The sequence below is a fragment of the Aythya ferina genome (assembly GCF_964211825.1).
Source record: "Aythya ferina genome assembly, chromosome: 35".
Classification (NCBI taxonomy): domain Eukaryota; kingdom Metazoa; phylum Chordata; class Aves; order Anseriformes; family Anatidae; genus Aythya; species Aythya ferina.
The window spans coordinates 606,963-628,098 of record NC_140332.1 but is presented as its reverse complement, the minus strand read 5'-3'; the positions used below and the strand labels follow the sequence as shown (position 1 = coordinate 628,098).

The following is a 21,136-nucleotide window of genomic DNA, read 5'->3' as shown; positions in this document are numbered from 1 at the left end:
GATGGGTGCCACGCAAGACAGCCACGGGTCTCCTATGTTTATTGGGGCCGGGGTACAAATCGGGGCAGGAATAACTTAAAAATGTGCCAGGGTTGGAGGGGGGGGGGGGACAGGGGGCGGCGCTGGGACCCCAGACCTTATTTACAGGGCTGTACAGGGCTGGGGGGGGGGGGAGGAAAAAGGGGGGGGTATGGGGACACCCCCCAGGGGCAGCGGTGACCCCGGAGCCTTCGTCCCCAAAGCTGAGGATGCTGATGGCCCCAAGGGGATGGTGGCAGTGACACAACCCCCATTTATTTTTTTTTGGGGGGGGGGGTAAAGGGGGTGTCCCAGTGCCGAACCATCCCTTTGGGGGGGGTCCCAGTCCCTTGTCGGGGGGGGGGGTCCCACCTCCCGGGTGCTGCACCCGAAGCCTCCTCGGGGAGGGGGCTCCAGCGCCGACACAACCCCTTGGGGTTGGGGTGTGCGGGGAGGGAGGAGGGGGGGTTCCAGCTCTCGGTGCCCCCCCCCACCCCTAAAAAAAAACCCCAAAAAATGAAAAAAAAAAAAAAAAAAAACCACCACCTCCACCACCAAATCTCCAGGTCCCGGCTCCGACGGGGACGAGGGTCGGGGTGGGCGATATAGGGCGGCTGGCCGCGTCCCCCCCACCCCAAAGTAGAAGGCTGGGGAGGGGGCTCGGGGGGGCTTAAGGGGGTGGGGGGGGGGGGGGAAAAGGGGTCCCTTAGAGCTGCAGCTGGCCGGCCACGCGGGCCAGGGTGGCTCGGAAGGCGGCGGCGGTGCCGGCCAGGCGGCGGAAGAGGACGCCGTGGACGCCGAGGCGCTGGAGCCGGCACACCTCGGCCTCGAAGTGGCAGAAGAGCTCGGTGGGGCCCCGGTCGTGGGTGCAAGAGAGGAGGAAGGGTTGGGGCCGGCGAGCCCGGCAGCCGGCCGAGAGGGTGGCCTGGGTCAGCGCCGCCATCACCGCCTCGGGGGGCCGGGCGCTCGTCACCCTCACATGCCAGGGACATCGGAGCAGCCGGGGTTGGGCTTCCTTTTGATCCCAAGGTAGATGGCAACTGGCGGGGGGGGGGTTAGAGGGGGTTAAAGAGGGGGTTTGGGGGGGTTAAAGGGGGGTTTGGGGGGGTTTGGGGGGGTTAAGGGGGGTTAAAGGGGGTTAAAGGGGGTTAAGGGGGGGTTTGGGGTATCTAGGGAGGGGTTGGGGGGGGTTAAGGGGGGGGTTTGGGGGTTAAAGGGGGGGTTTGGGGGGGTTAGGGGGGGTTAAAGGGGGTTAAGGGGGGGTTTGGGGGGGTTAAAGGGAGGTTTGGGGTGTCAAGAGAGGGGTTGGGGGGGTTAAAGGGGGTTAAGGGGGGTTAAAGGGGGTTAAGGGGGGGGTTGGGGTATCAAGGGAGGGGTTGGGGGGGTTAAGGGGGGTTAAAGGGGGGGTTTGGGGGGGTTAAAGGGGGTTAAAGGGGGGGTTTGGGGGGGTTATGGGGGGTTAAGGGGGGGTTAAGGGGGGGTTAAAGGGGGGTTAAAGGGGGGTTAAGGGGGGTTAAGGGGGGTTAAAGGGGGGGTTTGGGGGGTTAAAGGGGGTTTGGGGGGGTTAAAGGGGGTTAGGGGGGGTTAAAGGGGGGTTTGGGGGGTTAAAGGGGGTTAAAGGGGGGGGTTGGGGGGTTAAAGGGGGTTTGGGGGGGTTAAAGGGGGTTAGGGGGGGTTAAAGGGGGGTTTGGGGGGTTAAAGGGGGTTAAAGGGGGGGTTTGGGGGGGTTTAAGGGGGGTTAAGGGGGGTTAAAGGGGGGTTTGGGGTATCTAGGGAGGGGTTGGGGGGGGTTAAGGGGGGTTAAGGGGGGGGGTTGGGGGGGTTAAGGGGGGTTAAAGGGGGGGTTGGGGGGGTTAAAGGGGGTTAAGGGGGGGGTTTGGGGGGTTAAAGGGGGTTAAAGGGGGGGTTTGGGGGGGTTAAGGGGGGGTTTGGGGGGGTTAAGGGGGGTTAAGGGGGGGTTTGGGGGGGTTAAGGGGAGTTAAAGTGGGTTAAGGGGGGTTTGGGGGGGGTTGGGGGTTGTAAAGGGGGGGTATGGGGCACTGGGGAGGGGTTGGGGGCTGTAAAAGGGGGTGCAGGGGGGCTATGGGGAGGGCTTGGGGGGATATAGGGGTGGGTATGGGGACTGTAATGGGGGGTACTGGGGGGCTATGGGGCACTGGAGGGGGTTTGGGGTGGGTATTGGGGCAATAATAGGGGATATTGGGGGGCTATGGGGCACTGGGGAGGATTTGGGGGGGGGCTATGGGGGCTCTAAAGGGGGTCCGGGGCATGGGGGGGGGGCTCTAAGGTGGCATTAGGGACAATAAGGGGGGGTCACGGGGGGGAAAAGGGGGCCCAGGACACTTTGGGGTGGGGCTGGGACCCCACGGGGTGGCAGGGGGCTGGGGGGGGGGGGGTCATGGAGCCTTGGGGGGGGGGTGGGGGGGCTCCAAACCCCCCCCCCAGGGGGGGGGCAGCACCCACCTTGTGAGCGCAGATCCCCCGATTCTCTCAGGTTCGTCTGCGACCCTGGGTGGGGAAAGGGGTGTTAAGGGGGGGGGGCTGTGCCCTGTGCCCCCCCCCCCCCAATTTTGGGTGTGGGGGGGGCACCGCCTGCCACCCCCACCCATTTTGGGCAGCCCCTATTTTCGGGACCCTGCCCCCCCCCCCCGCCATTTTAGGGGTCCACCTCCCCCAATTTATTTTTTTTTTTTGGGGGGGGGGGGGGGGGCACGCAGGACACCACCCCCCAGCATCACATCCATTTGGGGGGGGGGGCACCACCGCAAATTGGGGGGGGGCACCCCCGCAAATTGGGGGGAGACCACCCCCCTCGGGGGGGGCATGCCTATTTTTGGGGGGGGGTTCCTATTATTTTTGGGGGGGGGGCACCATCCCCTATGCGAGGCTCACCCCCCCCCAGACCCATTTTGCCCCCCCCCGCCCCCAAATTTGAAGGGCAGCCCCCCCCCCCCTCAAGGGCATGCCCGATGTGGGGGGGGGCACCCCCCAGACCCGCACCCCTTTTAGGGGGTGCCCCCCCCCCCCAAACTGGGCACCACACCTGGGTGCCCACCCTTCCCCCCCAGTCCCTTGGGTGGGGGGCACCGCTGTGACCCCCCCCCGGCCCCCCAGCGACAGCAAAGGGCGAGAGGCAGAGAGAGAAAAGGGACAGGAGCGAAGCAAGAGGGTACTGGTGGCACTGGGACCAGTACTGGTGGCACTGGGGGCACTGGGACCAGTACTGGTGGCACTGGGGGCACTGGGATGGGCACCTAAAGGGGCACTGGGACCAGTGCTGACGGCACTGGGACACTGGTGGCACTGGGATGGGCGCTGATGGCACCAGTAGGGCACTGGTGGCACTGGGACCAGTACTGGTGGCACTGGGATGGGCACCTAAAGGGGCACTGGGACCAGTGCTGACGGCACTGGGACACTGGTGGCACCGGGACGGGCCCTGGTGGCACTGGGATGGACACTGGGATGCTGGTGGCACCAGGACAGGCACTGGTGGCACTGGGATGGGCCCTGGTAGCACCCCAATGGGTACTGGGATGCTGGTGGCACCAGAAAGGGCACTGGTGGCACTGGGACGAGCAGTGGTGGCACCAGGAGGGGCACCAGGATGCTGGTGGCACTGGGATGGGCACTGGTGGCACCCCAATGGGCATTGGGATACTGGTGGCACTGGGATGGGCACCAGGGTGCTGGTGGCACTGGGACAGGCACTGGGATGGGCCCTGGTGGCACCGGGATGGGCACTGGTGGCACTGGGATGGGCACCAGGATGCTGGTGGCACTGAGATGGGCACTGGTGGCACCAGGACAGGCACCAGGATGGGCACTGGGATACTGGTGGCACCGGGGTGGGCACTGGGATGCTGGTGGCACCGGGATGGCCACTGGTGGCACTGGGATGGGTACCAGGATACTGGTCACACTGGGATGGGCACTGGGATGCTGGTGGCACCGTGATGGGCACTGGTGGCACCGGGACGGTCACTGGTGGCACTGGGATGGACACTGGGATGGGCCCTGGTGGCACCGGGATGGGCATTGGGATACTGGTGGCACCGGGACGGTCACTGGTGGCACTGGGAAGGACACTGGGATGCTGGTGGCACCGGGACAGGCACTGGTGGCACCCCAATGGGCCCTGGTGGCACCGGGATGGGCATTGGGATACTGGTGGCACCAGAACAGGCATGGGTGGCACCGGGATGGGCACTGGTGGCACTGGGAGGGGCACCAGGATGCTGGTGGCACCGGGACGGTCACTGGTGGCACTGGGATGGGCACTGGGATGGGCCCTGGTGGCACCAGGACGGGCATTGGGATACTGGTGGCACCAGGATGGTCACTGGTGGCACTGGGATGGGCACCAGGATGCTGGTGGCACCGAGATGGGCAATGGGATACTGGTGGCACCGGGACGGTCACTGGTGGCACTGGGATGAGCACTGGGATGGGCCCTGGTGGCACTGGGATGGGCATTGGGATACTGGTGGCACCAGAACAGGCATGGGTGGCACCGGGATGGGCACTGGTGGCACTGGGAGGGGCACCAGGATGCTGGTGGCACCGGGACGGTTACTGGTGGCACTGGGATGGACACTGGGATGGGCTCTGGTGGCACCGGGATGGGCATTGGGATACTGGTGGCACCAGGATGGGCACTGGTGGAGCTGGGATGGGCACCAGGATGCTGGTGGCACTGGGACGGGCATTGGGATACTGGTGGCACCGGGACGGTCACTGGTGGCACTGGGATGGACACTGGGATGGGCCCTGGTGGCACCGGGATGGGCATTGGGATACTGGTGGCACCGGGACGGTCACTGGTGGCACTGGGATGGACACTGGGATGGGCCCTGGTGGCACCGGGATGGGCATTGGGATACTGGTGGCACCGGGACGGTCACTGGTGGCACCCCAATAGTCACCAGGATGCTGGTGGCACTGGGATGGGCACTGGTAGCACCGGGATGGGTACCAGGATACTGGTTGCACTGGGATGGGCACTGGTGGCACTGGGATGGACACTGGGATGGGCCCTGGTGGCACCGGGATGGGCATTGGGATACTGGTGGCACCGGGACGATGACTGGTGGCACCGGGACGGTCACTGGTGGCACCGGGACGGTCACCAATGTCACGGGTGGCCCCGGGCCATCCCCCGGTGCCGTGCGCCCCCCAGGCCCGGCACGGGCGGTGCCCCCGGCCACTTACTGATTTTGGCTCCTGGCGGCGTGGGGGTGCCCGACACGCACCTATTAGAGCTCTGCCGCTTAGAGGGGTCAAGAGTGACCCTAAAAGAGAGAGGAGGCGTGAGCAGCGGCGCGGCAAAGTGGGGGGGGGGCGCACGAATGGGTCTGGGGGGGGGGGGACACGACGACGGCGGCGGCCGCCGGCGCGGGGCTTGGCGGGGGGGGGTCCCCTACCTGCGGCTCAGCTTGGAGGTCAGCTTGCTGAAGAGGTTGGAGGTGGCCCGCGAGCGGCTCTGCGGCAAGGGGGAGGCTTCGGGGGGCAAAGTGGGGGAGGCGGGGGCCCCGTTGGACCCCCCCCCGGCTCGCCGATCCCGTACCTGGCCGCCGTGGAAGGTGCTGCGCACCGTGGTGCCCCGCGCCAGGCGGGCGCGCTCGGCCGAGCCGGCGGCGATGCTGTGGCTGGAGGGGGAGGCGGGGGGCACGCGGCCGCTGACGGAGCTGGGGGGGGCAAAAGAAGGGTGTAACGGGGTGGGGGGGTCATTTCCAGCCCCCCCCCCCCTGATATTTTTACCTGTTCTCCTTGCCGTTTTGCAGCAGCGAGTGGCGCTCGGTGCCCGGGCGCTCGGTGCAGACGTAGGTGTTCCTGCGCGCCATCACGCTGGAGGGGATGGTGTTCTGCACGGCACCCCGCATGCTCAGACCCCCCCCGTCCCCCCCCCACCCCGGGTTCGGGGGGCTGGGGGCCCCCCCAACCCGGTGGCTGAGCCCCATGGGTGTCCCGTCCCCCCCCCCGCCCCGATCCTGGTACCCGTGGGTGCCCCCTATCCTCGGCACCGAGCACTTGGACCCTGATTTATGGGTCCTTGGGGTGCCCCCCCCCAATTTATTGGTCCTTGGGGTGCCCCCCCCCGATTTATTGGTCCTTGGGGTGCCCCCACCCTGGTCTAGAGGTGCTGGGGGCCCCCCCAACCCGGTGGCTGAGCCCCATGGGTGTCCCCCCCTCCCCCGATCCTGGTACCCATGGGTGCCCCCTATCCTTGGCACCGAGCACTTGGGGTGCCCCCCCCCCGAAATATTGTTCCTTGGGGTACCCCCACCCTGATCCTTGAGCCCTATAGGTGCCCCCACCCTGGTCTAGAGGTGCTGGGGGGCCCCCCCAGCCCGGTGGCTGAGCGCCATGGGTGTCCCCCCCCCCGATCCTGGTACCCATGGGTGTCCCCTATCCTCGGCACCGAGCACTTGGACCCTGATTTATTGGTCCTTGGGGTGCACCCCCCCCGATTTATTGGTGCTGGGGGTGCCCCCACTACACGCCCTGAATCCCATGGGTGCCCCCACCCTGGTCTAGGGGTGCTGGCCCCCCCCCCAGCCCGGTATCTGAGCCCCATGGGTCCCCTGATCCTGCGCTGTTGGTACCCATGGGTGCCCCCTGTCCTCAGCACTAAGCCCTTGGGGTGCCCCCCCCCAATTTATTGGTCCTTGGGGTGCCCCCACCCTTATCCCTGATCCCCATGGGTGCCCCCCTTGGTCCCTGAGCCCCATGGGTGCCCCCCCCCTCAACCTGTTGGTCCTTGGGGTGCCCCCCCCCTTATCCCTGACCCCCATGGGTGCCCCCCCAACCTGGTGCTCCTTGGGGTGCCCCCCCCTTATCCCTGACCCCCATGGGTGCCCCCCCAACCTGGTGCTCCTTGGGGTGCCCCCCCCTTATCCCTAATCCCCATGGGGGCCCCCCAGGTCCCTGATCCCCATGGGTGCCCCCCCTTATCCCTGACCCCCATGGGTGCCCCCCCAACCTGGTGCTCCTTGGGGTGCCCCCCCTCAACTTGTTGGCCCTTGGGGTACCCCCCCCCTTATCCCTGACCCCCATGGGTGCCCCCCCCTTATCCCTGCCCCCCCCCAGCTTCCCCCCACCCCTCCCCTACCACACCTGATGCACCCCCCTCCCCAAACCCCCTCCACCCCACAAACTCCCCCCATCCCTTTACCGCCCCCCCCGGCTACCCCCTCACCCCCGTACCCCCCCGTATCCCCCCCGTACCCCCCCCCTCACCCCTAAACCCCCCTCCTCGTGCCCCCCCCCCTTGCCCACCGCGTTGCCGGCGCCGTCCTTGTGCCTTTCGGGGATTTCGGCCTTATTGGGGTTGTTGGCGCTGCTGACCATGGGGCTGGAGGGGGGCATCCCGCGGCCGCCCCCCCCCACGCTGCAACTGGCCTTGCGGCCCGGCAGCCGCTCGTCCTTCAGCTCCCCCTCGCCCGCGCTTGTAGGGCTGCGTTTGGGGTGCGCCGGCACCGGAGAGGGGCCGCCTGCGGGGACCCCAAAAAAGAGAGGAGTTATATAAGGGGGGGGGTCCCCATAGGGTGAGGGGGCTTGTGGGGGGGGGTGGGAGAACCCCCCTCGTGGGGATGTGGGGATGGAGAGGGGATAAATTGATCTGTGTCCTATAAGCGTGGTGCTCACCCTGCCCTAAATCCCAAAATGTGATGCTCACCCTGCCCTGCACCCCAAAACCCCCAAAACCGTGATGCTCACTCACCCCACCCTGCACCCCAAAACTGTGATGCCCACCCTGCCCTGCACCCCACATTAAAGGGGCTGGGTGCCCACCCCATAAGCATGGAGCCCACCCTACCCTAAACCCCAAAACCTTGATGCTCACCCTTCTCTACACCCCAAAACTGTGATGCTTACCCTACCCTAAATCCCAAAACCATGATGCTCACCCTGCCCTGCACCCCAAAACCGTGATGCTCACCCTGCCCTGCACCCCACATTAAAGGGGCTGGGTGCCCACCCCATAAACATGGAGCCCGCCCTCCCCTACACCCCAAAACTGTGATGCCCGCCCTACCCTAAACCCCAAAACCTTGATGCTCACCCTTCTCCATACCCCAAAACCAAGATGCCCACCCTTCACTACACCCCTGTGCCCCCCCCTGCACCCCCCCAGGTGCCCCCCCTCCACCCCCAACCCCCCAAACCCCCCCAAACCCCCCTTCCCACCCCCACACGCCCCACCCTCTCCCCTCTCTACCCCCACCCCCTGGGGCAGGGGGTGTCGTGCCCCCCCTGGCACCCCCCCGGCACCCCCCCCAGTGCCCCCCCTCCACCCCCAACCCCCCAAAACCCCCCCAAACCCCCCCTTCCCATCCCCACACCCCCCCCAAAACCCCCCCAAACCCCCCCTTCCCATCCCCACACCCCCCCAAACCCCCCCAAACCCCCCCTTCCCACCCCCACACCCCTCCCCCTCTCCCCCCTCTCCCCCCACCCCTTGGGGCTGGGGGTGTCGTGCCCCCCCCGGCACCCCCCCCGACACCCCCCTGGCACCCCCCCGGTGCCCCCCCCGGTGCCGGGGGGCTCTCACAGAAGTCGCTGTGCCGTCGCTGCCGGTGGTAGGTGGTGGCCCCCCGCTGGCCCTTGCCGTGCGCCCCCCCCTTGCCCGCTCCGTTGGCCACCTCGCTGGGTGCCCGCACCCGGGCCAGGGCCAGGCTGCTGCCCGTGCGCGACTCGCCCCCCTCCACCTTTTTGGGGGGAGAAACAGCGAAATTGTTCGGAGTGAAAAAACATTAAAAAAAAAAACATAAAAAAACATTAAAAAAAACATTAAAAAACATTAAAAAAAAACATAAAAAAACACATAAAAAAAAAACATAGAAAACATGAAAAACATAAAAAACATAAAAAAACATACAAAACATACAAAAGCATAAAAAAACATAAAAAACATTAAAAAAAACATAAAAAAAACACAAAAAACACACAAAAAACACAAAACACACAAAAAACACAACACACAAAAAACACAAAACACACAAAAAACACAAAACACACAAAAAACACAAAAAAACATTAAAAAACATTAAAAAAAAACATAAAAAAACATAAAAAACATAAACACATAAAAAACATAAAAAAACACATTAAAAAACCATAAAAAAAACATAAAAACACATAAAAAAACATAAAAAACACATAAAAACACATAAAAACACATAAAAAAAACATAAAAAAACACATAAAAAACCATAAAAACCATAAAAAACATAAAAAACACAAAACACATAAAAAACACAAAACACATAAAAAACACAAAACACATAAAAAACACAAAACACATAAAAAACACATAAAAAACATAAAAAAACATTAAAAAAAAAACATAAAAAAACATTAAAAAAAGAACATAAAAATAAAATCACCTCCCGACCCTATAACGCCAATTTAATTCTTGAACCACAGATGCGGCACGTCCCGGCCTCCCCCCCCCTCATTATAATCAAATTATCAAATTTTTAGGAAATTCCCCTCAAATTTATGAACCTGTTTGATTTTTTTATTCTATTTCTAACAGTTACAGCCTTTTTTTTTTGGATTAATTTAATCTCTTCGCGTTAAATTAATCTCCTCGTGTTAAATTAATCTCTTCCAGATTACTTAATCTCTTCCAGATTAATTAATCTCTCCCCAGAGGGACCCCTAGAGACCCCCAGAGGGACCCAGGGGGACCCCTAGAGACCCCCAGGGGGATCCCCAGAGACCCCCAGGGGGACCCCCAGAGACCCCCAGGGGGACCCCCAGAGACCCCCAGAGACCCCCAGAGGGACCCCCAGAGCCCCCTGGAGACCCCTGGAGACCCCCAGAGGGACCCCAAGAGACCCCCAGAGGGACCCAGAGACCCCCAGAGGGGCCCCCGGAGGGACCCCTAGAGACCCCTAGAGGGACCCCCAGAGGGACCCCGAGACCCCCAGAGGGACCCCGAGGGACCCCTAGAGACCCCTAGAGGCCCCCTAGGGACCCCCAGAGACCCCCAGAGACCCCCAAAGGGACCCCCGCCGCACCCAGCGCCGTTTCCTTACCTCTATTCCTTTAATAAACCCCATTTACTTATTTATTTATTTTTAATTCTTTAACCCTATTTCGGAGACCGAGCCCTTTCTACCATTTCGGGTGCCCACCCCCCCGGCCCCCTAAATCCCCTAAATCCCCTAAAATCCCCTAAAAAACCCTCACCTCGTTCTTCCTGCCCAGCAGGAGGTAGGTGGCCGTCACCTCGTTGTATTTCTGGTTGCTCAGGGACTCCTTGATCTCCTCCCGCGTGTAGCCCATGCCCACCATCACCTCTGCGGGTAGGGGGGGGTGAGATATCCGTGGGGGGGTCCCGGTGGTCCCCCCCGGGGGGGTCCCGTGGCGGGGATGCCCTCACCGATGCGCTTGGTGTCCCCAAAGTCCTCCTCGGGCTCCTTGTAGGGTTTGAGCTCGTCGCCCTCGTAGCCGATGTTGATCCACTTGTCCTTCATGATTTGCTGGGGGGGGGGGCGCGTTTAATTAGGGGGGGGGGTGTTTAATTAATGAGGGAGGCGTCGCGGGGGGGGATAATGGCGTCGGCTGCTTCCCCCAGCCCGCGAGCTGTTGGGGTTTGGGGCGTCCCCATCCTCACCACCGAGCCCCGGGGGTGCCCCCACCCTGATTTATTTGGTCTTGGGGTGCCCCCACCCCGGTCCTTGAGCCCCGGGGGTGCCCCCACCATAGGCATGAAGCCCTGGGGACCCCTTCTCTGAGCCCCAATTGCCCCCAGGGACCCCTATTTGCCCTCCCAGTTGCACCCAGGACCTTACCTGCTCCCCAGTTGCCCCCAGGACCCCTTACCTGATCCCCAATTGCCCCCAGGACCCCTATTTACCCTCCCAATTGCCCCCAGCCCCCCCAGGACCCCCTATTTACCCCCTCATTTGCCCTCAGCACCCCTTACCTCAGCCCCAATTACCCCCAATAGCCCCCCATTTCCCCTCCCAGTCGCCCCCAGCACCTTACCAGCTCCCCAATTGCCCCCCAGCCCCCCCCAGCTCCCCCAGAACCCCCTATTTACCCCCTCATTTGCCCCCAGGACCCCTTATCTGATCCCCAACTGCCCCCAGGACCCCTTCTCTGAGTCCCAATTGCCCCCAGCACCCCTCACCTCAGCCCCAATTACCCCCAGGGCCCCCCTATTTCCCCTCCCAGTCGCCCCCAGCACCTTACCAGCTCCCCAATTACCCCCAGCCTCCCCCAGCAACCCCTATTTCCCCTCCCAGTTGCCCCCAGAACCCCTTACCTCAGCCCCAATTGTCCCCAGGGCCCCCTATTTACCCTCCCAATTGCCCCCAGCTCCCCCCCAGCTTCCCCAGGACCCCCTATTTACCCTCCCAATTGCCCCCAGGACCCCTTACCTGATCCCCAATTGCCCCCAGGACCCCTATTTACCCTCCCAATTGCCCCCAGCCCCCCCAGGACCCCCTATTTACCCCCTCATTTGCCCCCAGCACCCCTTACCTCAGCCCCAATTACCCCCAATAGCCCCCCATTTCCCCTCCCAGTCGCCCCCAGCACCTTACCAGCTCCCCAGTTACCCCCCAGCCCCCCTCAGCTCCCCCGGGACCCCCCAATTTCCCCCCCCAGCCCCCCTCTCACCTCGAGGGTGCAGCGCTTGGCGGGGTTGAGCACCAGGAAGCGGCGCAGGATGTTCTCGCAGTCGGTGGACATGTAGAAGGGCACCCGGTACTTGCCCCGCAGCACCCGCTCCCGGAGCTCCTGGGGGGGTGACAGGGGTCGGGGGGGGTGACAGGGGTCGGGGGGGGCATCGTCACCCCCCCCCAAAGGGGTTTGGGATGGGTGCTGCGCCCTACTGGGTGTGGGGATGGGGAGAAGGGCATGGTGTGGGTTTGGGATCTGTCCCCAGTTAGGTAGGGGATGGGGACATGGGGGGGCATGGGGATATTGGGGACACAGGGGACATGGGGACACAGATATGGGGACATGGGGACACTGGGGATGTCCTCATGAATGGCACAGGGACACAGGAATGGGATATGGGACACAGGGATGGGGACAAGACCCATAGATGGGGCACAGGGATGGGGACTGTCCCCACGGCACAGGGACATGGGGACGGGATATAGGATGGGGGACAGGATATGGGGATGGGACATGGGGACAGGAGCTGTCCCCAAGGTACAGGGACATGGGGATGGGACATGGGATGGGGGACAGGACATGGGGATGGGACATGGGGATGGGACATAGGGACAGGAGCTGTCCCCAAAGCACAGGGACATGGGGATGAGACATGGGATGGGGGACAGGACATGGGGACGGGACACGGGGATGGGACATGGGGACGGGAGCTGTCCCCATGGTACAGGGACACAGGGACGAGACATGGGATGGGGGACAGGACATGGGGACAGGAGCTGTCCCCATGGCACAAGGACATGGGGACAAGACGTGGGATGGGGAATGGGACACAGGGATGGGACATAGGATAGAGGATGGGACACAGGGACAGGAGATGTCCCCATGGCACCGGGACCCAGGACACGGGGACAAGACATAGGATGGGGAATGGGACATGGGGACGGTACATGGGGACGGGACACAGGGACAGCAGCTGTCCCCAAGGCACAGGGACACGGGGACAGGACATAGGATGGGGAATGGGACACGGGGATGGGACATGGGGACAGGACACGGGGACAGCAGCTGTCCCCATGGCACTGGGGCACAGGGACAAGACATGGGATGGGGAATGGGACATGGGGACGGGACATGGGGACACGGGGATGGGACACGGGGACAGCAGCTGTCCCTGTGACACAGGGACACGGGGACGGGACATAGGATGGGGAATGGGACACAGGGATGGGACATGGGGACAGGACACGGGGACGGGAGCTGTCCCTATGACACAGGGACACGGGGACGGGACATAGGATGGGGAACGGGACACGGGGACAGAACACAGGAACAAGCCAGGATGCCCACAGCCACCATCCCCAAAACCCCAAAGACGAACACACCCCACTGCTGGGTTGGGGGGGGGGTCCACAGCGCCAGGAGGGTCCCGGGGGGGGTCCGGGGGGGTCCGGGGGGGGTCACCCACCTTGAGGTTGTGCCCGTCGAAGGGCAGGGAGCCGCTGACCAGGGTGTAGAGGATGACGCCCAGGCTCCAGATGTCGACTTCGGGGCCGTCGTATTTTTTGCCCTGGAAAAGTTCGGGGGCGGCGTAGGGGGGGGAGCCGCAGAAGGTGTCGAGCTTGGAGCCCAGGCGGAATTCGTTGCTGAAGCCGAAATCGGCGATTTTGATGTTGGCGTCGGCGTCCAGCAGCAGGTTCTCCGCCTGGGGGGGGCGAGGAAGGGGGTGTCAGGGGTGGGACAGGGGATAAGGATGTTGGGGAGGGGGCACGGGGACAGTGGGGACGTTGGGGACATTGGGGAGGGGGCGTGGGGTCAGTGGGGACGTTGGGGAGGGGGTGCAGGGACCGCAGGAATATTGGGGAGGGGGCACAGGGACACTGGGGACATTGGGGAGGGGGCACAGGGACCGCAGGGATATTGGGGAGGGGGCACAGGGACAGTGGGGACACAGGGAATGGGGGGTGCAGGGACACTGGGGACATTGGGGAGGGGGTGTGGGGACGGTGGGGATGTTGGGGAGGGGGTGTAGGGACCCCAGGGACATTGGGGAGGGGGCACGGGGACAGTGGGGACACCAGGGATGGGGGGCACGGGGACCACAGGGACACTGGGGAGGGGGTGTGGGGACAGCAGGGACACTGGGGACATTGGGGAGGGGGCACGGGGACAGTGGGGACATTGGGGATATTGGGAGGGGGCGTGGGGTCAGTGGGGACGTTGGGGAGGGGGCACAGGGACCGCAGGGATATTGGGGAGGGGGTGCAGGGACCGTGGGGACATTGGGGACATAGGGAGGGGGCATGGGGACAGTGGGGACACTGGGAACGGGGGTGCAGGGACACTGGGGACATTGGGGAGGGGGCGCAGGGATGGCGGGGACACCAGGAATTGGGGGCACAGGGACATTGGGGACATTGGGGAGGGGGCACAGGGACAGTGGGGACAATGGGGACAATGTGGGGGGGCGCAGGGGACATGGGGAGGGGGCTCCCACCTTGAGGTCGCGGTGGACGATGTTCTTCTGGTGGCAGTAGTGCACGGCCGAGACGATCTGGGGACAAAATGGGGACAAAAAGTCACTGGGGGTGGCACCGGGGTGTGTCCCCCCCCCCCAGTGTCACCCACCCCTCGCTCCGTGTCCCCTCCCACCCCCCCCAAATTGGTGGCACTGGTGGGTGGCCCCGGCAGGGAATGGGTGCTGGCTGTGGGTGGCCACCATGTGCCACCCTCGTTGGTGTCCCCAAACTGGTGCCACCACAGTGCCACCTCCCTGGTGGCATCCCCAACCTAGTGCCACCACAGTGCCACCTCCCCAAAGGTGTCCCCAGCCCGGTGCCACCTTTCCAGAGGAGTCCCCAACCCAGTGCCACCACAGTGTCACCTCCCGAGCAGTGTCCCCAGACCGGTGCCACCACAGTGCCACCTCCCTGGTGGTGTCCCCAACCCAGTGCCACCATGGTGCCACCTCCCCAAAGATGTCCCCAACCCCGTGCCACCACAGTGCCACCTCCCCAGAGGTGTCCAGAGCCCAATGCCACCAAGGTGCCACCTCCCCGGTGGTGTCCCCAACCCAGTGCCACCACGGTGTCACCTTCCCAGCAGTGTCCCCAATCCAGTGCCACTGGTGTCACCTCCCCAGAGGTGTCCCCAGCTTGGTGCCACCACGGTGCCACCTCCCTGGTGGTGTCCCCAACCCAGTGCCACCTCTCCAGAGGTGTCCCCAACCCCGTGCCACCACAGTGCCACCTCCCTGGTGGTGTCCCCAACCCAGTGCCACCTCCCCAGCAGCATCCCCAACCTGATGCCACCAAGGTGCCACCTCCCTAGAGGTGTCCCCAACCCAGTGCCACTTCCCCAGCAATGTCCCCAAACCAGTGCCACCTCCCCAAAGGTGTCCCCAACCCAGTACCACCACGGTGCCACCTCCCCAAAGGTGTCCCCCACCCAGTGCCACCACAGTGCCACCTCCCTGGTGATGTCCCCAACCTGGTGCCACCTCCCTGGTGGTGTCCCCAACCCCGTGCCACCCTGGTGCCACCTCCCCCCGTGTCCCCGTCCCCCCCCCACCTGTCTGAACTTGGCCCTCGCCTCCTTCTCCTTCATCCTCCCGTGGGACACGAGGTAGTCGAACACTTCGCCTGCGGGGACACCCATGGGTGCCAGCACCCTGCACCGCGCCCCCCCCCATAAAAAACCCCTCCCCCCTCAAAAAAAAAACCCACCCCCCAAAAAAAAAAAAACCCAAACCCCCCCAAAAAAAACCCCACAGCCCCCCCAAAACCCACCGGGACGCAGCCGTAACCCCCCTGATGCTCGGCTGGGGGTGCCGGGGGGGGGTCCCAGCACCCAAATTTTATGATGGGGGGGGTCCCAGCACCCATATTTTTTTTTTTTTGGGGGGGGGGGGCGCAGAGGAGCACCCATGGGTGGGGGCTCACCCGCGCTGGCGTACTCCATCACCAGGTACAGCGTCTTCTCCGTCTCGATCACCTCAAACAGCTTCACTGGGGGGGGGGGGACAATGGGGTCAGATTTTGGGGTGGGGGGGCAGCTTGGGGACCCCCCCATACCCTTTAGGTGCCCCCCCAGCACCCTTGGGTGCCCCCCCGCCGCTCACCGATGTTGGGGTGGTTCAGCCCCTTCATGATGCGCACTTCCCGGAAGAGCTGGGGAGGGGGGGGGACACAAAGTTTAATGGGGTCTTGTGCCCCCCCCCCACCCCAAAAAAAAAAAAAAAGGTGCCCCCCCCCCCCAAAAAAAAAGGGCCCCCCCCACCTTCTGGAGGCTGGTGGGGTTCAGCTGCGTCTTGTCGATGATTTTGATGGCCACCTGGGAAGGATTTTTTTTGGGGGGGGGGTCAGTTGGGGGGTACCCAGGTGTCCCCCCCCCCAAATTGCCCCCCCAAATGCCCCCCCCTCGGATTCTGCTTCCCCCTTATTGCCCCCAGGACCCCCTCATTTGCCCCGATGCGCTCCCCAATTGCCCCCCCACGCCCCCAACCTCCCCCCCCACGACCCCCCCACGCCCCCCCCACCCCCAAATCCCCCCCTTTCCCCCTCCCCACCCCCTTCCAACCCCTCCATCTCCCCCCTAACCCCCTTTACACCCCCTTCATCACCCCCCAACCCCCTCCGCCTCCCCCCTAACCCCCTTTTTCCCCCCCCACGCCCCCTCCCCACCCCCCCACGACCCCCCCAAGCCCCCCCCACCTCCAAATCCCCCCCCTTTCCCCCTCCCCACCCCTCCAACTCCCCCCCAACCCCCTTTACACCCCCTTTACACCCCCTTTATCACCCCCCAACCCCCTTTTTCCCCCCCCACGCCCCCCCACGACCCCCCCCACCTCCAAATCCCCCCCCTTTCCCCCTCCCCACCCCCTTCCAACCCCTTTAACTCCCCCCTAACCCCCTTTTACCCCCCTCACCCCCCCTCCCCACCCCCCCACGACCCCCCTAACCCCTTTTTCCCCCCCCCACGACCCCCCCACGACCCCCCCACCCCCAAATCCCCCCCCTTTCCCCCTCCCCACCCCCTTCCAACCCCTCCATCTCCCCCCTAACCCCCTTTACACCCCCTTTATCACCCCCCTAACCCCCTTTTTCCCCCCCCAACCCCCTTTTTTCCCCCCCTAACCCCCTTTTTCCCCCCCCAACCCCCTTTTTTCCCCCCCCAACCCCCTTTTTCCCCCCCCCACGACCCCCCCACCCCCAAATCCCCCCTTTCCCCCTCCCCACCCCCTTCCAACCCCTCCAACTCCCCCCTAACCCCCTTTTACCCCCCTCACACCCCCTCCCCACTCCCCCACGACCCCCCTAACCCCCCTTTTTCCCCCCCCAACCCCCTTTTTCCCCCCCAACCCCCTTTTTTCCCCCCCCACGACCCCCCACGACCCCCCCCACCCCCAAATCCCCCCCCTTTCCCCCTCCCCACCCCCTTCCAACCCCTCCATCTCCCCCCTAACCCCCTTTACACCCCCTTTATCACCCCCCTAACCCCCTTTTCCCCCCCAACCCCCTTTTTCCCCCCCCACGACCCCCCCCACCCCCAAATCCCCCCCCTTTCCCCCTCCCCACTCCCTCCATCTCCCCCTAACCCCCTTTTACCCCCCTCACACCCCCTCTCCACCCCCCCACGACCCCCCTAACCCCCCTTTTCCCCCCCCCAACCCCTTTTTTCCCCCGCCCACGCCCCCCCCACGCCCCCCCCCCACCTCCTTGCCGGTCAGGACGTGGCGGGCCAGCTTGACCTTGGCGAAGTTGCCCTTGCCGATGGTGCGCAGCAGGCGGTAGTTGCCCACGTGGGGCTGCTCCTCGGGGCACGAGGCCACCGAGTTGCGGCAGCGGGCGCCCAGCGAGCGGCCCCCCGACCACGCCGAGCCCTTCTCCGAGCGGCTGCCGCCCAGCTGGGGGGGGGGACGAGGCATCAGAGACCCCCCCCTTTGCACGCTCGCACCCCCCCTTGCACGCTCAGCCTCCCCTTTGCACGCTCGCACACCCCCCTTGCACCCCCAGCCTCCCCTTTGCACCCTCACCCCCTCCCCAGTATCCTTTCCCCCTTACTTGCTCCCCCCCCTTTGGCCCTATAACCCCCCCACCTGCTTGCACACCCACGTGCACGCCCCTCCCTTGCACGCCCGTCTTTTGCACACTCAATTTGCCCCCCCCTCACATCCCCTCGTGTCTTCCTTGCACGGACGCAGGACCTCGTGCCTCGAGGTGCTCCTTGCACGCTCGCCCTTCCCTTGCACGCTTGCCCTTCCTTTGCACACTCGCCCTTGCCTTGCACGCTCGCCCTTTGCACACCCCCACTGCACACCTTTCATTTGCACGCTTGCTCTTTGCACACCCCCGATGCACCCCTCCCTTGCACGCCCTTCCTTTGCACGCTCACCCTTCCCTTGCACGCTTACCCTTTCCTCGCACACTCACCCTTTGCACATTCACCCTTGCCTTGCACACTCACCTTTTGCACACCCCCACTGCACCCCTTTCATTTGCACACTTGCTCTTTGCACACTGGCACACCCCTCCCTCGTGTGCTCGCTCTTCCCTTGCACACGTGCCTTTTGCATGCCCCCACTGCACTTTTCATTTGCACACTTGCTCTTTGCACACCCCAAACACACCCTTCCCTTGCACACTCACTTTTTGCACACCCCCACTGCACACCTTTCATTCACACACTTGCTCTTTGCACACCCCCGATGCACCCCTCCCTTGCACACCCTTCCATTGCATGCTCGCCCTTCCCTTGCACACTCACTATTTGCACACCCCCACTACACCCCTCCCTTGCACACCCTTCCTTTGCACACTTACTATTCCCTACACTCACCCTTCCCTTGCACACTCACCTTTTGCATGCCCCCGCTGCACACCTTTCATTTGCTCACTTGCATTTGCACACCCCTGACGCACACCTTCCTTTGCACACTCACCCTTCCCTCGCACGCCCCCACTGCACAGCTTTCATTTGCACGCTTGTTCTTTGCACACCCCCGACACACCCCTCCCTTGAATGCCCTTCCTTTGCACACTTGCCCATCCCTTGCACACTCACCTTTTGCACGCCCTCACTCCGCACCTCTCATTTGCACACTCACTCTTTGCACACCCGCAATGCACCCCTCCCTCGCACGCTTGCCCTTCCCTTGCACACTCACCTTTTGCACACCCCCAGTGCACACCTTTCATTTGCACACCCCCTCCCTTGCACACTTTTCCTTTGCACACTCGCCCTTCCCTTGCACGCTCACCTTTTGATACCCTTACTGCACACCTTCCACTTGCACACTCACTCTTTGCACACCCCCGGCGCACCTTTCCCTCGCACGCTCCCCCTTTGCACACTCGCCCTTTGCACCCTCATGCATGCCCTTCCCTTGCACGCTTGCACACTCACCCTTTGCACACCCCTCAGGGGTACTCACACTTCTCACACTCACCCCTCCCTCTCACACACTCACTTTGCACCCCCCCCGCGTGCTCCTTCTTGCACATTCACCCTTGTGCACCCCCTCTTTGCACACCCACCCCTTGCACACTCACCTCCCTCGCAAGCCCCCCTTTAGCACTCCCCTTGCACCCCCCACTTGCACACTCACCCTTTGAACACCCCCCACACCCCCCTTTCCCCCACGCACCCCCCCTTGCACACTCCCCCTTTACACACTCACCTTCCCCACCTCCCTCTTGCACACTCACCCCCCCTTGCACACTCACCCCCCCTTGCACACTCACCCCCCCTACACCTCCCCGTTACACACTCACCCCCCCCACCCTCCCCCTTCCCACCTCCCAGACACCCCCCCCTTTGCACGCTCACCCCCTGCCCCCCCCCCCTCCTTGCACACTCACCCTTTAACCCCCCCCCCCCCCACGCGTGCCCCCGCCCCTTGCACGCCCCGGGGCCACGCTGCCCGCACAGGGACGCGGCCGGGGCCGGTCGGGCAGGGCCGGATCCGGCCCAACCGGCTCAGGGCAACGCCGTGACCCCCCCCCACCCCCCCACGGGTGACCCCCCCCCCCACGCGTGACCCCCACACCCACACGTGTGACCCCCCCACACCCCCACCCGTGTCCCCCTTTTCCCTCACCCAAACCCTAAAGGAGGGGGCGGCACCGGTGCCCCCCCCCCAAATTCTTTTAAAGGGGGGGGGGGGGGTGCGGTAGCAGAGCCCCCCCCCACGCAAAACCCTGCTGTGGGGGGACACCCACGCGTGACCGTGGGGTCCACCCCCCCCAAACTCCCACCCCCCTCGTGTTCCTGTAGGGTCCACACCCCCCCACCCCACGACCCCCCCAACCAGACACCCCCTTCACCCCCCTCCCCACTCGTGACCGTGGGTCCCCCCATACCCCTCCACGCGTGACCGTGCCCCCACTCCCCCCCCACATCCCCACACGCCCCCAGCTCCCCCCAACCCCAACAACACCCCCCAACCCCCCCAAAAAACACCTCCCACCCCCCCCACGCGTGGGACACCCGTGTCACCCCCACCCCACGCGTGCCCCCAACCCCACTCCCCCCCCCATCCCCTCTCACCCCCTCCCCCCTCCCAACCACAGCTCCACGCCCCCCCCACCCCCTTAAACCCCCCCATACACCCCCCAAATCCCCCCCTCCCCCCTCCCCACGCGTGCCCCCACCCCACGCGTGACCGTGACCGCGCGTGACCCCCTCCCCGACTCTCCCCCCCCCAAACAATTCCGGCCTCCCCCACCCCAAATAATTCGGGCTCCCCCCCCCAAAAAAATAATTTAGGGTCCCCCCCCCCGCGGTCACGCGTGGGCTCCCCACGCCCCCCCCCTCCCCCCTCACCCCGTCCGCGTTCCGCTCGTTCCCCGCCGCCAGGGCGGAGCGCGAAGACATCGCGGGGCCGGGACCGGGGCCGGGACCGGGACCGGGACCGGAGCCGGGGCCGGGGCCGGGGCCGGGGCCGGGGCCGGGGCCGGGGCCGGGTCAGGCCCGGTCCGGGCGCTCCGGGCTCGGCCGCTACCAGCGCCCCATGGCCGGGGCCGAGGCCTCGGGAAGCGGGGCCGGAGCCGGGCCTGGGCCCGGGCGGCGGCGGCGGCGGCGGCGGCGGGGGCGGCCTCGGGGCCCCGAGCGGAAGCGGAACCGGGAGGGGAGGGGAGGGAGGGGAGGGGAGGGAGGGGCCTCTTAAAGGGGACGCGGCAGAGGGGGGGGGAGTTTGGGGGTGCAGGGGGGGATTTGGGGTGCAAGGGGGGATTTGGGGTACGGGGGGATTTGGGGTTCCGGGGAACATTTGGCGTAAGGGGGGCTTTTGAGGGTGCAGGGGGCATTTGGGGTGCAGGGGGATTTAGGGGTGCAGGGTGGAATTGGGGTGCAGGGGGGGATTTGGGGCTGCAGGGAGGATTTGGGGTGCAGGGGGGAATTGGGGGTGCGGAGGAAATTGGGGGAGTAGGGGGAATATGGGGTGCAGGAGGGTACAGGGGATGCAGGGGAGATTTGGGGTGTG

The 21,136-nt window shown here is 64.5% G+C and overlaps 1 protein-coding gene across 3 annotated transcripts; it reads right to left on the bottom strand.

The window, feature by feature from the left end:
• Positions 1 to 22: 22 nt before the first annotated feature.
• MARK4 (microtubule affinity regulating kinase 4) lies at positions 23 to 20,756 on the bottom strand. Of its 3 annotated transcripts, none has more exons than XM_084501949.1 (18): positions 20,608 to 20,743; positions 20,479 to 20,565; positions 17,369 to 17,560; positions 15,934 to 15,987; positions 15,776 to 15,824; positions 15,597 to 15,662; positions 15,226 to 15,296; positions 14,153 to 14,209; positions 13,124 to 13,360; positions 11,656 to 11,775; positions 10,412 to 10,511; positions 10,219 to 10,328; positions 8,573 to 8,729; positions 7,297 to 7,511; positions 5,779 to 5,882; positions 5,442 to 5,705; positions 2,482 to 2,526; positions 23 to 1,058 (listed from the first exon to the last, which is right to left on the bottom strand). In XM_084501949.1, the coding sequence occupies exons 2-18, from the start codon at positions 20,527 to 20,529 to the stop codon at positions 725 to 727; spliced, it is 2,226 nt and encodes a 741-aa protein (XP_084358075.1). In that variant the 5' UTR covers positions 20,530 to 20,565; positions 20,608 to 20,743; the 3' UTR covers positions 23 to 724. The 3 variants fall into 3 exon arrangements, with proteins under 3 accessions (XP_084358075.1, XP_084358076.1, XP_084358077.1); XM_084501950.1 differs by having other exon boundaries at positions 20,602 to 20,735; XM_084501951.1 differs by adding an exon at positions 5,230 to 5,309 and having other exon boundaries at positions 861 to 1,058; positions 20,479 to 20,756.
• Positions 20,757 to 21,136: the final 380 nt, after the last annotated feature.

What these genes read in the sequence shown, in the direction of transcription:
- MARK4 (XM_084501949.1), bottom strand. Translation starts at nt 20,529, where the DNA reads ATGTCTTCGCGCTCCGCCCTGGCGGCGGGGAACGAGCGGAACGCGGAC. An exon ending in ACGAGCGGAACGCGGACGGG is followed by an intron (nt 17,561 to 20,478) that starts GTGAGGGGGGAG and finishes CCCCCCCCCCAG; the next exon opens with CTGGGCGGCAGCCGCTCGGA. An exon ending in GATGGAGTACGCCAGCGCGG is followed by an intron (nt 15,297 to 15,596) that starts GTGAGCCCCCAC and finishes GTGTCCCCGCAG; the next exon opens with GCGAAGTGTTCGACTACCTC.